The sequence below is a fragment of the Thalassophryne amazonica genome, chromosome 1 (assembly GCF_902500255.1).
Source record: "Thalassophryne amazonica chromosome 1, fThaAma1.1, whole genome shotgun sequence".
NCBI classification, from domain to species: Eukaryota; Metazoa; Chordata; class Actinopteri; order Batrachoidiformes; family Batrachoididae; genus Thalassophryne; species Thalassophryne amazonica.
The window spans coordinates 34794540-34810033 of NC_047103.1; the positions used below are offsets into that span (position 1 = coordinate 34794540).

General features: G+C 41.4%; 1 protein-coding gene across 1 annotated transcript in view; it reads right to left on the reverse strand.

Moving 5' to 3' along the window:
• The window catches only part of avl9 (AVL9 homolog (S. cerevisiase)), a 47865-nt gene extending 32571 nt beyond the window's left edge, over nt 1-15294 (reverse strand). The window contains exons 1-6 of the mRNA XM_034167704.1: nt 15078-15294; nt 10696-10816; nt 4750-4835; nt 4357-4428; nt 2052-2141; nt 1895-1961 (exon numbers count right to left, since the gene is read on the reverse strand). Of these exons, the coding sequence (XP_034023595.1) occupies nt 1895-1961; nt 2052-2141; nt 4357-4428; nt 4750-4835; nt 10696-10816; nt 15078-15161 (520 nt within the window). The 5' untranslated portion in view covers nt 15162-15294. The remainder of the gene's footprint in view (nt 1-1894; nt 1962-2051; nt 2142-4356; nt 4429-4749; nt 4836-10695; nt 10817-15077) is intronic.
• Between the last annotated feature and the right edge of the window lie 200 nt (nt 15295-15494).

Sequence of the window (15494 nt, forward strand, 5' to 3'; positions counted from 1 at the left end):
AGTTTTTCACCAGGATTGCACACACTGCAGCAGGGATTTTGGTCCACTCCCCCACATAGGTCTTCTCCAAATCTTTAAGGTTTGGAGTTTCAGCTCCCTCCAAAGATTTTCTATTGAGTTCAGGTCTGGAGACTGGCCAGGCCACTCCAGGACCTTGAAATGCTTCTTACAGAGCCCCTCCTTAGTTGCCCTGAAGAAGAACAACAGGGAGATGTGAAGTGGCATACAGTATCGTGTTGAAGCGTGGGTGGGCTCACAATAGCGGACAGTAGCACAGCGCTGCGTGTACTCGCATGAAGGCTCCATGCTGTGCTGTACGTGAAGAAAATTAAGCAGGTTTAATTTCTTCCATCCTGCGCATGTAGCCCTCAACATACTGCTGCGTATTGAGAAAAAACCCCTCGTGAAGTGGGCGGAGAGCTGCTCATTACAGCGTAGATGATACGCTGTAATGAGCAGCTCTACAAATATGCCACTGTGAAAGCCCCTTTACGGAGCCCCTCCTTAGTTGCCCTGGCTGTGTGTTTGGGGTCAATGTCATGCTGGAAGACCCAGCCATGGCCCATCTTCAATGCTCTTACTGAGGGAACGAGGTTGTTTGCCAAAATCTCGCAATACATGACCCCATCCATCCTCTCTTCAATACGGTCCAGTTGTCCTGTCCCCTTTGCAGAAGAGCACCCCCAGAGTATGATGTTTCCACCCCCATGCTTCACGGTTGGGATGGTTTTCTTGGGGTTGTTCTCATCCTCTAAACATGGTAAGTGGAGTTGATTCCGAAAAGTTCTATTTTGGTCTCATCTGACCACATGACCTTCTCGCATGCCTCCTCTGGATCATCCAGATGGTCAATGGTGAACTTCAAATGGGCCTGGACATGTGCTGGCTTGAGTGGGGGACCTTGCTGCCCTGCAGGATTTTAAACCATGACAGCATCATGTGTAGTTCTGAGCTTTCTCAGAATCATCCTTACCCCACAAAGTGAGATCTTGCATGCAATCCCACACCGAGGGAGATTGACAGTCATCTTGTGTTTCTTCCAATTTCTAATAAATAATCATAACAGTTGTTGTCTTCTACCAAGCTGCTTGCCTGTTGTCCTGTAGTCCATCCCAGCCTTGTGCAGGTCTACAGTTTTGTCCCTGGTGTCCTTAGACAGCTCTTTGGTCTTGGCTATGGTGGACAGGTTGGAGTGTGATTGATTGAGTGTCTGAACAGGTGTCTTTTATACAGGTAACAAGTTCAAACAGGTGCAATTAATATAGGTACAGAGTGGAGAATAAGAGGGCTTCTTAAAAAAAAAAAAAATGAACAGGTCTGTGAGAGCCAGAATTCTTGCTGGTTGGTAGGGGGTCAAATACTTATTTGTGCAATAAAATGCAAATTAATTATTATAAAAAAAAAAAAAAAAAAAAAATCATACAATGTAATTTTCTTGATTTTTTTTTTTTTCGATTCTGTCTCTCACCGTTGAGGTGTACCTACAATAAAAATTACAGACCTCTCCAGGTAAAGTGTGCAGAATAAGAGGGCTTCTTAAAGAAAAATTAACAGGTCTGTGAGAGCCAGAATTCTTGCTGGTTGGTAGGGGGTCAAATACTTATTTGCAGCAGTAACATACAAATAAATTACTAAAAAAAAAAAAAAATCATACATTGTGATTTCCAGATTATGTCTCTCACAGTGGACATGCACCTAAGATGAAAATTTCAGACCCCGCAACTCCAGTTTTACCTGGAGAAACAACACAGCCGCTGGTGTTCCTTTGTCTCTGTACATGACCATAAACCCTTGAATTGAAACTGAAAGGAACCTTTGTCCAGGTACCTGGACAAATAAAATGCAACAATTATGTAAGGATAATATAAGGATTAAGTATAAAAGTGTACCCCACCGAGGTAAACCTGTGAGCCCTCTAGACATGATCCTTTGAGGGAGCAGTTCATGTGATCATACAGCTCCTGTGCACACACAGGATACAGGAGGTTAGTTGAACTGATAACGTTTAACAGTTGTGTTCACGCAGGCCCTCCATCAGAACACATACTCACCTCTAAAATGGAAATCTGCGAAAAGTCTTTCTCCTCAAAGTAGGCATGTGTGATGAGCTGCAGTTTTGCTTGAAGCAGACCGTAGAGTGGCTGTAACCCAGAACAAAGACTGTCCCTCATAACACAGTTATTGCATCAAACTAATTATAGTTTTACCTGCAGAAGGTCTAAAGTTCTACAATAAAGTGCTTCAACAAAGACTCTATTGTGTGCCAGGTTCATCACTGCTCATGATCCTGATTGTCCAGAGGTTTTCACACGCCCATTTTATGCACATTACGTAACAGTCACAACCTCAGTCAGACCATTTAAAATTTGATTCAGTGTAATTAGGCCAGGATTAAACCATGCAGGTGTTTTGAACATCCATCCATCCAAATATGTCTAAAACCAAATGGATCTCAGCAAATAGATCAGCTCTGTTCATTTGGTGCAACACCTCTTCAGAAAAAGAGAGAAAATGGTACATGAAAGTCTGAAGGCCTAAACTGTGAAATGCAGAAAAACAAAACTGCTCAGGTTAGCATTTCTCCTTTTTCCACACAATTTACTTTTTAGTTTTTGATGCATCATCCACCTGCAGAGGTTTTTGTATGACTGCCATTGTGGGCTGCATCTGCAGTGACCAGGAGGCTGAGTGCAGGAGTGTGGTGGACAGGTTTGTGGAGTGGTGTGAACTCAACCACCTGCAGCTCAACGTATCTGAGATGAAGGAGCTGGTGGTGGACTTCAGACGACAAAAGACCCGTCCAAACCCAGTTACCATCAATGGAACTGAGGTGGACATTGTGGACTACTACAAGTGTCCACATAGACAACAAACTGGACTGTAAACACAGATGCTGTGTATAAGAAAGGTCAGAGCTGACTGTACTTCCTCAGGAGGCTCAGATCTTTCAATGTCTGCAGAAATATGTTGCAGATGTTTTATCACTCAGTGGTCTCCTGCATCACTTTCTACACTGTAGTGTGCTGGAGCAGCAGGCTGAAGGCAGCTGACATGAACAGACTCAACAAGCTCATCAGGAGAGCTGGCTCTGTCCTGGGAGTTGAGCTGGAGTCTGTGGTGGAGATGTCAAAGAGGAGGATGCTGAGGAAGCTGCTCAGCATTTTATATGGGGGGGTATAAAATTAAAAAAATAACGCAATGCTAAAATACCCTCGGCCATATCAGCATTGTCTTCTTTATAATTTGCAATTCTTCAATTGGTATCACAGTGCAAACTATTTGTATAATTAATACATTTATTGCTATTTACATTAATTAAATGCTACTGTCTTATTTACAATTTATACATGTTCAATCAAGCCCTCTATGTTGTCACATAATTTCAAAAGGACCACAATGGAAATAAGTGTTTATACTTTATTGTGTTATCAGTGTATCGCTGACACATTCACCTCTGTATGTTTATATTGATGTGGCAAAATAAACTCAATCAAATCAAACATTATTTTAGTTACCTTTGAATGGCATATGCAGGAGGGCGTGCGTGTACACATACATGAGCTTTTGAAAAGAGCAGAAGTTACCTTTCACCGCGTGTGATGCGCCTGCACGCTGACATCCATCAAATGTCTTGTAAATTACTCCAGAGGTGTTATCAGGTTACAGAAACAGCATTTTCAGTTTTAGAAATGTTTATTTGTTGCTAGCTTTTACATAATATATGAGAAAGATGTTAGATTTACCCAGAAACGCAGCGGCCAGCCAATGATGCCACAGTCCCTCTCTACTCTGATTGGCCATCATCCCCGCCCCCAAAACAAAGGGGATTTGCATGATTCATAGCATAAAAATAGGGAACATAATGTGATCTTTTGATCTCTTAAAATTAGCAAAGGTTAGCCATCTTTGAACTTGTCCAAGGTCTGTGTCCCAAGAATGTTCCCTGTCAATTTGAAGACTTTGGCAGTAATAGGACTGGACTTATGCTGAGCACAGATGGATCTCATTATCAGATGGCCATCGAGAAAAATGATGAGACTTTGGTACAGTAAATTGCAACTAAATTATTATTTGGTTGGATTAATGCATCTTTAGCATTTGAGTAAATGTCACATTTTATGTTATAAAACTTAAGCTGTAATTCATAACATTTAGTGGAAAAGAAGCAGATGGATAAATATGTCTCCAAACCGCTACATTTATAGTGCCACTGCGTACTTCCTGAACTTGATTTTATTTCACATTTTCTACATCTTCTCTCCGTTTCTGGTCACAGTCATATTTCACGCCCCAATGATGGACCCTTGTAAAGCGACTACACCCACTAAGGGCCGTGCTCACACCTGACTGACTTACCACTCGACTGAGGACGCAGACGCTCTTCTGAACAGTCTCCCTGGTGACGTCAGCCTGTCGGACCTTTAGGGTCTGAAGAGGGATTAAAAAACACACACACACACACACACACACAAAAAGGGAAACAGATTTCAGTGAGTCACTGTGTGACTAAGTGGCTCTGAGTGAATGCTCTGCAACCAGCCTCAAAACTCATGACTGGTCTGCTTCTGTCACCAAAGATTAAAAACAGAAAAGAGATGAGATCATTTTACATCCCACATCTGCTTTCAAACTACACTCAGTGACAATGACCATCACAAGAGAGAAGTGATGGATAAAAATGGAAAACAGTCATAATATGGAAGGAAACAAAGATTTACGCCTCTATGAGAAACAATGACAAATGCTGACCTTTGCTTCTATTTGGCGATAACACGAAACTCCGTAGACACACCTCATCTCTCCACTGAGGGGCGGCAGGTGAAAAAACACAGTGTCTGAAAAGCAAAAGCAGCCATATGAAAAAGAAAATTGTTTATTGGTTTGATTTCTACTACAACTGGGTCCGTCCATCTGTGCATTTGTGTGAATGTGTCTATAACAAGCCTGAAACTGGGTGACTATAGCTGAAGTTAGACGTCATTCAGACTGGGTTGGGAATCCAGCTCAAGTCAGATTCGGGCCAAATTCAGCTTAAGATGGGTAGGTTTTTTCTGAATCTGAATGGTGCTATTCGGATTTAACTCATTTTATTTACCATTTTGAACTGGCTTCACCGTGGTCTAAATGCAAATGTAGTTTGAATCCGGCTAGCTGGGGGATCATGACATCATACTGCCAGGCTCGAGGTCAGTACAGTGGTCCTTCGTTTATCGCGGGAGTTACGTTTTAAAAATAACCTGCAATAGGCGAAATCCACGAAGTAGTCAGCGTTAGTTTTTACAATTATTATAGATGTTTTAAGGCTGTAAAACCCCTCACTACACACTTTATACACTTTTCTTAAACAGGCATTAACATTTTCTCACTTTTCTCTCCTGTAAACACTCAAAGTTCAAACCTTAGAGGAAAAATAAGTCCAGTATTATAGAATGAAACCAAAGATTAAAACCTGTTTTCAGGCCCAAACATTTTGAGAAATAAAAATAGAACATTTTCCTATAAATAATTATGATGGCTTTTAGGACTAGAGAATTTAATTTTAATTATCAACCTACGAGGTTGGACACATAAGAAATTATTAATAGTGACTGACCAGTATTTCACAGTTCCTCTGACTGTGCCTCTTCATCCTGGCGCTGCTCCGCTGTAACGTCTTTTTCCACTGAGTGACACCTCGGTGCAGGTGTCTTTTTCCGAGTGAAGAACACAGTTATGGGTAGTTGTTGGCACTCTTTTTTCTTCTGGGCGAGAAGATTATAAACAGACACATGGAGAACACAATGCGCATGCTCTCCCTTCACTCACTGCCTCTGGTGTTACCGTTGCGGGGTACGGATGCGGGACCCGCAAAGAACCCAAGCCATTAAAAAGATGCAAACCTCTCTCAGTGGCCACGGAGCACTGCGGCTGCGGTTACCGAGACCATGCAGCACTGCAGATTTTTCTGCAAGAAGTCGTGCTTACCGAGTCCGCAGACTCGGTAAGTGCATCGGAGGCAGTGAGAGCAATCGCGGTGATGCCGATCAGTGCCGCGACCGGCCCGCCTGATAAGGACACAGAACACAATGCGCTGTTAAAAAAAGAAAAAAAAAAAAAAAAAAAAGAAGCAGCAGCATCATGCAAAATTGCACTAAAAAAAAAAAAAAAAAAAAAAAAATCAGCGAAACTGCGAGGCCGCGTTATAGCGAGGGACCACTGTATTTGGTTCGTGTCAAATTATGAAGTTAACTTCATAATTTGTATAGTGTCTTGTTTGTCTTTGGTAGTAGTTAGTGATGGCAATAAAACAATCTGGAGACCAGGAAATGCACAACAAGTTGGGCAGAAAAATGAATTCAAGTCTAATTGCGGCAACGCTATCAACTCATGGGTACGAGAAGATAGCAAGCCAGTACCGGGACAAGATGAAGAACCTCAAGGCCAAGTACAAAAAAGTGAAGGATGGCAATGCAAAAAGAGGAAGAATTCAGCCTGAGCTGGATTGAGTTTGGACGCACGTGTCGGATGAGCTGGATTTGAAAAACAGCTCTGAATGGTATTAGACTAGAAAGCAATCTGGATTTAATCCAATTTGAGCCGCATTCCCAACCCCTATTTGAACAGGGTTTTAATCTAGTTGAAGATTGAATAATTGTTTTGTATATTCTTTACATTTTTTAATGGCCAGTTTCCATTAAAACAAGGGATTGGTTGCACTCATTATACCAACAATTCCTAAACTGAGGGACGGGATCCCGGTGTGACACAGACCCATTTGATCCGAGGCCCAGTTATAGAATAATTACAGTGAGAATAAGGACAAATTTGTTTCATGAGGAGGGCGGCTCAGCAAAGCTCTACCTCTAAGCTTCAAGGCAGCAAAATCTCTAATGCAGGGATGAGAGAGCATTTTTTAATATGGTTATTTTCTTCTCTGGACGAGATGGCAAGGCAGCCGCAAAGGTCAGACAGAAGCTATTCAGCCACTGATGGACAAATCAGAAGGTCAAGTCTGATCAGTGATTTCAAACCATGTGCCACAAGCGACCAACGGTCTGCAGGGGTTTTTTTATACAGACTGAGCTCCGCCCCTCCACCGAAGTCAGATGGTGCAGTATCCGTTTACCTTGAAAACCTTCTCGTTGGCCCTTCATAGTACACTGTGTGAGATCACGAATAGACACAACGGTAACAGTGATAATTACTTGAAAATTCAAATTTAAACTTTTGCTTTGTTCTTGCTCTTTGTTAGTGGAGGACATTATGAACACTAGTGAACCACACGATTGTCACATAAATGCAGCCTGCAGAGCAGACTCGACACAGGTGTGTCCCTCTTTTAGGACCACGAAATTCTCTTCAGTTCAAATGTGATCAAGGTTCCTGTACCAACATTAAACTAAAGACAATTTGGGGCACACATACATATACACACATATATATACACACTCAACAAAAATATAAACGCAACACTTTTGGTTTTGCTCCCATTTTGTATGAGATGAACTCAAAGATCTAAAACTTTTTCCACATACACAATATCACCTTTTCCCTCAAATATTGTTCACAAACCAGTCTAAATCTGTGATAGTGAGCACTTCTCCTTTGTTGAGATAATCCATCCCACCTCACAGGTGTGCCATATCAAGATGCTGATTAGACACCATGATTAGTGCACAGGTGTGCCTTAGACTGTCCACAATAAAAGGCCACTCTGAAAGGTGTAGTTTTGTTTTATTGGGGGGGATACCAGTCAGTATCTGGTGTGACCACCATTTGCCCCTTGCAGTGCAACACATCTCCTTCACATAGAGTTGATCAGGTTGTCAATTGTGGCCTGTGGAATGTTGGTCCACTCCTCTTCAATGGCTGTGCGAAGTTGCTGGATATTGGCAGGAACTGGTACACGCTGTCGTATTCGCCGGTCCAGAGCATCCCAAACATGCTCAATGGGTGACATGTCCGGTGAGTATGCTGGCCATGGAAGAACTGGGACATTTTCAGCTTCCAAGAATTGTGTACAGATCGTTGCAACATGGGGCCGTGCATTATCCTGCTGCAACATGAGGTGATGTTCTTGGATGTATGACACAACAATGGGCCTCAGGATCTCGTCACGGTATCTCTGTGCATTCAAAATGCCATCAATAAAATGCACCTGTGTTCTTCGTCCATAACAGACGCCTGCCCATACCATAACCCCACTGCCACCATGGGCCACTCGATCCACAACATTGACATCAGAAAACCGCTCACCCACACGACGCCACACACGCTGTCTGTCATCTGCCCTGAACAGTGTGAACCGGGATTCATCCGTGAAGAGAACACCTCTCCAACGTGCCAAACGCCAGCAAATGTGAACATTTGTCCACTCAAGTCGGTTATGACGACGAACTGGAGTCAGGTCGAGACCCCAATGAGGACAACGAGCATTCAGATGAGCTTCCCTGAGACGGTTTCTGACAGTTTGTGCAGAAATTCTTTGGTTATGCAAACCGATTGTTTCAGAAGCTGTCCGAGTGGCTGGTCTCAGACGATCTTGGAGGTGAACATGCTGGATGTGGAGTTCAAGACATTGTTCAGAAGAACAGCGTAGTTTGATTAAAACGTTGATTGGAGAGGGGAAACTTATACGCAGGTGCAAAAAATTCTAGGCTGTTCATCTACAATGATCTCCAATGCTTCAAAATGGACAAAAAAAACAGAGACGTGTGGAAGAAAACGGAAATCAACCATCAAAATGGATAGAAGAATAACCAGAATGGCAAAGGCTCACCCCATTGATCAGCTCCAGGATGATCAAAGACAGTCTGGAGTTACCTGTAAGTGCTGTGACAGTTAGAAGACACCTGTGTGAAGCTAATTTATTTGCAAGAATCCCCCGCAAAGTCCCTCTGTTAAATAAAAGACGTGCAGAAGAGGTTACAATTTACCAAAGAACACATCAACTGGCCTAAAGTGAAATGGAGGAATATTCTGTGGACTGATGAGAGTAAAATTGTTCTTTTTGGGTCCAAGGACCGCAGACAGTTTGTGAGACGACCCCCAAACTCTGAATTCAAACCACAGTTCACAGTGAAGACAGTGAAGCATGGTGGTGCAAGCATCATGATATGGGCATGTTTCTCCTACTATGGTGTTGGGCCTATATATCGCATAGCAGGTATCATGGATCAGTTTGGATATGTCAAAATATTTGAAGAGGTCATGCTGCCTTATTCTGAAGAGGACATGCCCTTGAAATGGGTGTTTCAACAAGACAATGACCCCAAGCACACTAGTAAACGAGCAAAATCTTGGTTCCAAACCAACAAAATTAATGCCTTGCAGATGTGAAGAAATCATGAAAAACTGTGGTTATACAGCTAAATACTAGTTTAGTTATTCACAGGATTGCTAAAAAAGCAGTTTGAACATAATAGTTTTGAGTTTGTAGCATAAACAGCAGATGCTACTATTATTGTGAACACCCCCTTTTCTACTTTTTGTTTTTTTTTACTAATAGCCCAATTTCATAGCCTTAAGAGTGTGCATATCATGAATGCTTGGTCTTGCTGGATTTGTGAGAATGTACTGGTACCTTGTTTCCCATGTAACAATAAGAAATATACTCAAAACCTGGATTAATCTTTTTAGTCACATAGCACTACTATTCTTCTGAACACTACTGTATATTTCCCCCCCTCGGACAGTCTTTGGATGTTGAAACAATGTTCAGTTGGTAGCAAGGAACTAAAAACTGGCAAGAAAATATCTCGATAGGCAGAAAGGATTCAAGCTTTCAAGTTGAGTATGCCAAATTCTGATGCTACAGCAGAAATCAAGATTGATCAGAGCAGCCAACATTTTTAAGCGTGCAAGCACCTGCAGACATACCTGTCCTGTACGTCTGCAGGACAGGTATATGTCTGCACACTGCATGCATGTCTGTGTTTGTTAAAATATCTCAAAAGCCAACGGAAGAATTTTTGCCAATTTTTTCTTTGTATATTAGTTAAGTTCCACCCAAGGTTGAACAAATTAACACTTCAGGTTCAGGAAGCAAAGATCAAGGTCACAGTGCAAGATCAAAAATTTTGCCCAATGCAAATAAATAGAGATAATTTTTGTAAGGTTTGTAACTCACAAATAGACTCATGGGTAATATTCGACATGAACATTTCAAAATAAACAGCTGTTATTTCACCTTGAAAGTGACAGTGGGCTTTGCACTCATGTGGATGTCCCAACCTAGTGCCAAACTTCAGTTGCCCAATTTTGTTGAGCCCATGTCCACTGTGGCCTTCTGGTGTGGTTTTCTTGCCACTGCAGGAGGCAGTGGCATCACCTTCAAGGTCCATCAGGCTGTGCAGTTATTCAAGTTGCTGGTGCTTTTGTATCAGCTCAAATCAGTTTGATCGTTCTTCACTGACCTCTGCCGAAAACAAGGCTTTTTTGCCAGAGAACAGCCACTAACGAAATGGCTGTTCATGAAAATACCAGTAGATAGATCAGCAATTCAGTCTGAACAACTCAAAACAGCCTATTTATACAACAGGCTTTCCTTGCTCCCAGTCACATCAGTAGATGAATTCACAAATCATCAGGACTTTAATTGGAGAACAGAAGCTCATCAGCCGCCTCCTGAGGCGATCAGTTATCATTATAGCGTGTACCTTCTGCTCTCTTGTTGCCCACCTGTGGTACACACAGGACTCTGTACATGTGACATACCTTCCTGGTAGTTATGTGCCCCATCAGGAAGTGCAAGAAAAGGGAGATACTTCCACTCTTCAGGCAGCAGATTACTGTCATGACCCTCATCTGGCATGAGTGGTGGGTACGAGAACTCAACCTAAGGATCGAGGAGGAGGAAAAAAGTGTCAGAACTGATGGATTTAAATATGTAACAGAGTATGAACGTCAGGTAAAATGTGTATAAAGTGCCTCTGGATCATATAACTTGGCCATCACCTACATGGACACAAAGGTACACAAAATGAATTTTAACAAAAATGGAGATGTATATGTGTGTGTGTGGGGGGGGGGGGGGGTTCATCCAACCTCAGTATCTCCTCTTCTGCAGTTGCTACAGATGTTTTATTTCAACAATGGCAATAGTGTACCAGATGAAAACACAGTGATGAACCACACCAAAAACAATTTTGAGCCTGAGCAGGAGTCTCAAAGTCAACAATGTGTAAGAGGAACAAATGCAGATTTTTCACATCATTTGATGAATATCTTGTACGGTGTTTGTGTTGTTATTATTACAGCAGGTGTTCAAGCAAAAGTGAATTCAGACAGTGTCAGTTATTCTCTGACAAACCACACCTTTGCTGATGAACCTCCCAAACACACACACAAAATAATAATTCACTTAAAGGATAAAGAAAGCTCGTGCTGCCTCAAAAAAAAAAGACATGCTTCATAATAAAGTGCTCAAGTGTTTCCAGACACAGATGGGAAGCAGGTGAAGGAGGGAGACAGACACTCATAAGAGAAAAGGAGAGGGACACATTAGAAAGCCGGGAACCCAATCTTCTGATACCCAGTGTGAGATCGTGACCCCTATCAGGTATCCTCCATCACCAGAGCCAAAGCAGCCGCATGACCTGAAACAAAAACTGTCTGTGCGGGGGTACTCACTCTCATTTCTCCTTTAAAAGAGAAAAAAAAAAAAAAGCTGTGGGTTTTTTTGTTTGTTTTTTTTTTTTTTTTATTGTTCACATCCCACAGCAGCCTTTTACTGGACCACAGAAAGAAACCACCACCATCCCACAGACAAGAACAACAACAATGCAGAAAAGTCTGAGTTTACGATCAACAGTAGACTGGAAGAACATGATACTTTTGGGAAAACACAGAGCTATTTTACCTGAATGCTTCACATAAATGATCACTACTACTTTTTTCCTCATCACAATAAAGGCCACAATGTCATCGACAAACATTAGAGATAAGCCCGGTTAAAAGAGGTTTACAAAGACAATGACTAACATTTAAATGAGTGATGGCTTAAATTTTAATTGTAAAAAAAAAAAATTTAAACAAAAACAGTACACCCAAGTAGTCACATTCACAGGATTTAGGTTTTCAGGTATGAGGACTACAATTAGAACAGATTAGTCAACAGGAAAAAGTACCTACTATCCCGATGAACTGTTTGAGGAATATGATGAAAAATGTCAAGCCTCTGCTCCGGGAAAGCTCAAAAGACATTTCAAGTGATAATGAAAACAACAGTTAGCCACAGTCCTTGACACAAAGCATCGTCTCAATGCTCTAAAATATTTTACTGATGATACAAGCTGTACTGGAGTGAATGCCTTTGTCTGCTGTGCCATCACTTGCACATTTTCAGCTGAAAAATTAAAGCAACAACACTGGTTTGGATTAAAAAAAATTTCACTAAACCATCTAATGCTGGGCTGGTCAATATTTTTACTTCAACAAAGGTTTTGCGAGAGAACAGCCAAGTGCCTGTAAATATTTTGGAACATGTCCCAAAGCGGGACAAGTTTAATCATCCAGGTCCAACTCTAGAATTTTCCACTTTCACAAACTGCGTAGAACAGATACGGTACTATTGTTGTTGACAGAACAATAGATCTGCGTGACATTGCATCAGTTATCAAGTCAAGTCAACTTTATTTGTCAGTTCTGCAATGCATACACAGAAATACTGAGAATTAAAATTTCATTACTCTCGGTCAGGGGGGTGTTAGGATCCAGAGTTTATGTGTGAGAGGGCAGCAGGGGCAATGGGGGAAGAGCAGGGATGGAGTTGAATACTCTGACAACCTGGTGAGTGAAACTGTCCCTCAGTCGGCCGGTCCTGGCCCAGAGACTCCACAGTCTCCTCCCTGATGGTAGCAGGCTGAAGAGGCAGTTTCATGGGTGGTTGGGATCCCCCGCGATGCAGATGGCATTGCAGGTGAGGCGGGTGTTATATATGTATTGTACCAGTTTCAAATTGCTTGAAAGCTAAAAATTTGACCCTCACAGTTTTTCTAATATGTTATACATAACATATGAGGCTACAATTTTCATTAAAGAGTATCGAAATGTAATTTGTCCCAATTTGTTAATTTCAAGGTCAAAAAGTAGGTCAAAAGGTCATCATGCCTAAATTTTATCAGATAATAAAATAAATGTCAGATTTGGATTCCTTATGTAAAATCCTTTCCAAAGATTTTGAAAATCAGACCATTTTTTGCTGAGTTATGGTTATTTGAATTTCAGCTGCTGTGCCTTTTTAGTGAAAAAGTGAAATGCCGATATCTCAAGACCCGTTGGTCAGATTGAGCTGAAATTTGAAAAGTATCCTTTTCTCACCAAAGACTACCTATATACCAAATTTCATCAAAATTTGAGGAGGTGATGTTTAAAAAAAATCACATTTTGGGGGTGGGGTGGTGATCTGAGAAGGAATGACCCTTAAGAGCCCTTTTCATGGTCATATAAAGTAAGTCCCTTCGGCTGCTCCCTTGTTCGCACTCGCATTCATAAATTACATACAGGTGCATTTACTGGAGTCAATTTTTATGAAACCTCTGGTAAGTGAATTTGACTAATAATGTCGTTTGTGTGGCTCAAGCAGTGGTGGGCACAGATAACCAAAAAAATTAACTTCGATAACAGATAATCAGATGATTTTATCAAAGTTATCTTTGATAAAGATAAAACGATAAACCACCCAAAAATGTATCGGAAGTTACAAATAACCGATAACCGATAAATTCCAATATTGTCTCTGGTACATTTGCAACTACTAATAAACTGAATTTGAGTTTTAACGCCACAATAGCTTCTAATAATATTAAAAGTGACAACAAACCCAAACAATGAGGCCACACTTTTGTCTTTGAACATCCTGCCCCTGCTGGAAGCTCTTGTTTACTACACAGCTTCCGACACAGAGGCACCCTGAGAGCAGCCATAAAGCCCAGCTCTCTATCAATCACAACGCTCCGGTAAGGCAGAGGTCTTGGAAAATAAAGTCATGCTGACTTTTCGGACAAAAATGTATCGGAAGATAATTAGTCCGATAATGATTTTTAAAGTTATCTAAAAAGATAATCCGATAATGAAAACATTATCTTTGATAATTATCTGTTATCAGATTATCATAATTGTGCCCACCACTGGGCTCAAGAAAACTTATTTTGGGAAAGAGAAAATAGATGAGTCCAGTGATCACAACGTGGGGAAGTGCTTGTCAAGTAGTTAAAGTGACCACAGGATCCTCAGTTCAAATCCCAAAAAATTCAAAAAATTCACTAAGGGTAGGTCCTTAATCCCTAAATTGTTCCCAATGTGTACTTGAGCATCTTGCATGGCAGTACACTGACATCGGTATGTGAGTGAACGGGTGAATGTGAGGCATCACTCTGAAGTGAGCATGACCGCTCCGTATCTCAAAAGACATCTAAGAGTTGAAGTGCAGAGTCTCTCAAATGGACTACAACTGACAAGCCAGTGTGCATACAGATGCCAGCTCAGTCATTAAAGAGGACATTCCGCAGTTTTCATCCACATGATCCCTAACCCATAGGTATGCTGCTTTTTCCCTTCACACTGTCACCATTTAGCTTGCTTATGTGGGTAAGGATTAAACCTTACTCATGTGAAGTTTCTTGGGTGGTGTGATATATCGCTGTATGAACAAATCAACTGGAAAATAAATAAATCAATCAAAAATAGGCAGTGTGTGAAGCATATTTGACCTACTGCACGTGTAGCCAGATGTGAGACTTCTACAATTTTTTTGTTTGTTTCATGTATGTTTCATATACCTGTTACTTCAAATGCAAAATAAAAATCAAAGGCATAACTGATTAGTCTAATAACAGGAATATTCATATATTCATAATATTTGCTGCTTCTCAGAGATTTGGGCTGAAGTTGTTCAGTGAAACTATTAAAGTAAAAATCAATCGATCGCACAGGACAGTGTGAACCCAAAGCAAACAGCTGACATTAGAACTTGGTACAGGATTAAGCAGGTTCAATAAAATAAATTTAGACGAAAACATGAAGAACTGTAGAATTGTTCTTGTAGACAATTTATTTAGCAGTTAGCTGTGATTAGCTTATTGCAGCGGTTCAAATACCTGACAGCCCTTTTTGTGGTGAAACCCAACAACAACAATGTGCAAAACGGGTCCCTTCGACTCTTCTCTGCCTTCAACCTCCATGTCTCCCCTCGACCTCCGTGTTGTTACTCAAAAACACAGCAGAGAGCGGCGAGCCGTTGTGCCTGAGCCTGAATCAACACCAAGCAACGCAGGGCTCGTCTTCCGCTTCGAACCGTCAGACAAAAATCAGCACAAGAGAAGTCCCGCTGGGGCACTTCTGCTTCGAACTGTCACATCTTAAATAGGACAAGAGAACGCCAACGACCGCACTTCCGTCTTCGGCCTCATCTTTCTCGTTGATCTTAATAACTTGCGGCACATTGCTGCCTCTCAGTGTTTAAGGTCGGAACTTCAGTTCACGGTGTCAGCTAACTTGGCCTGTTCAGGTTGTTA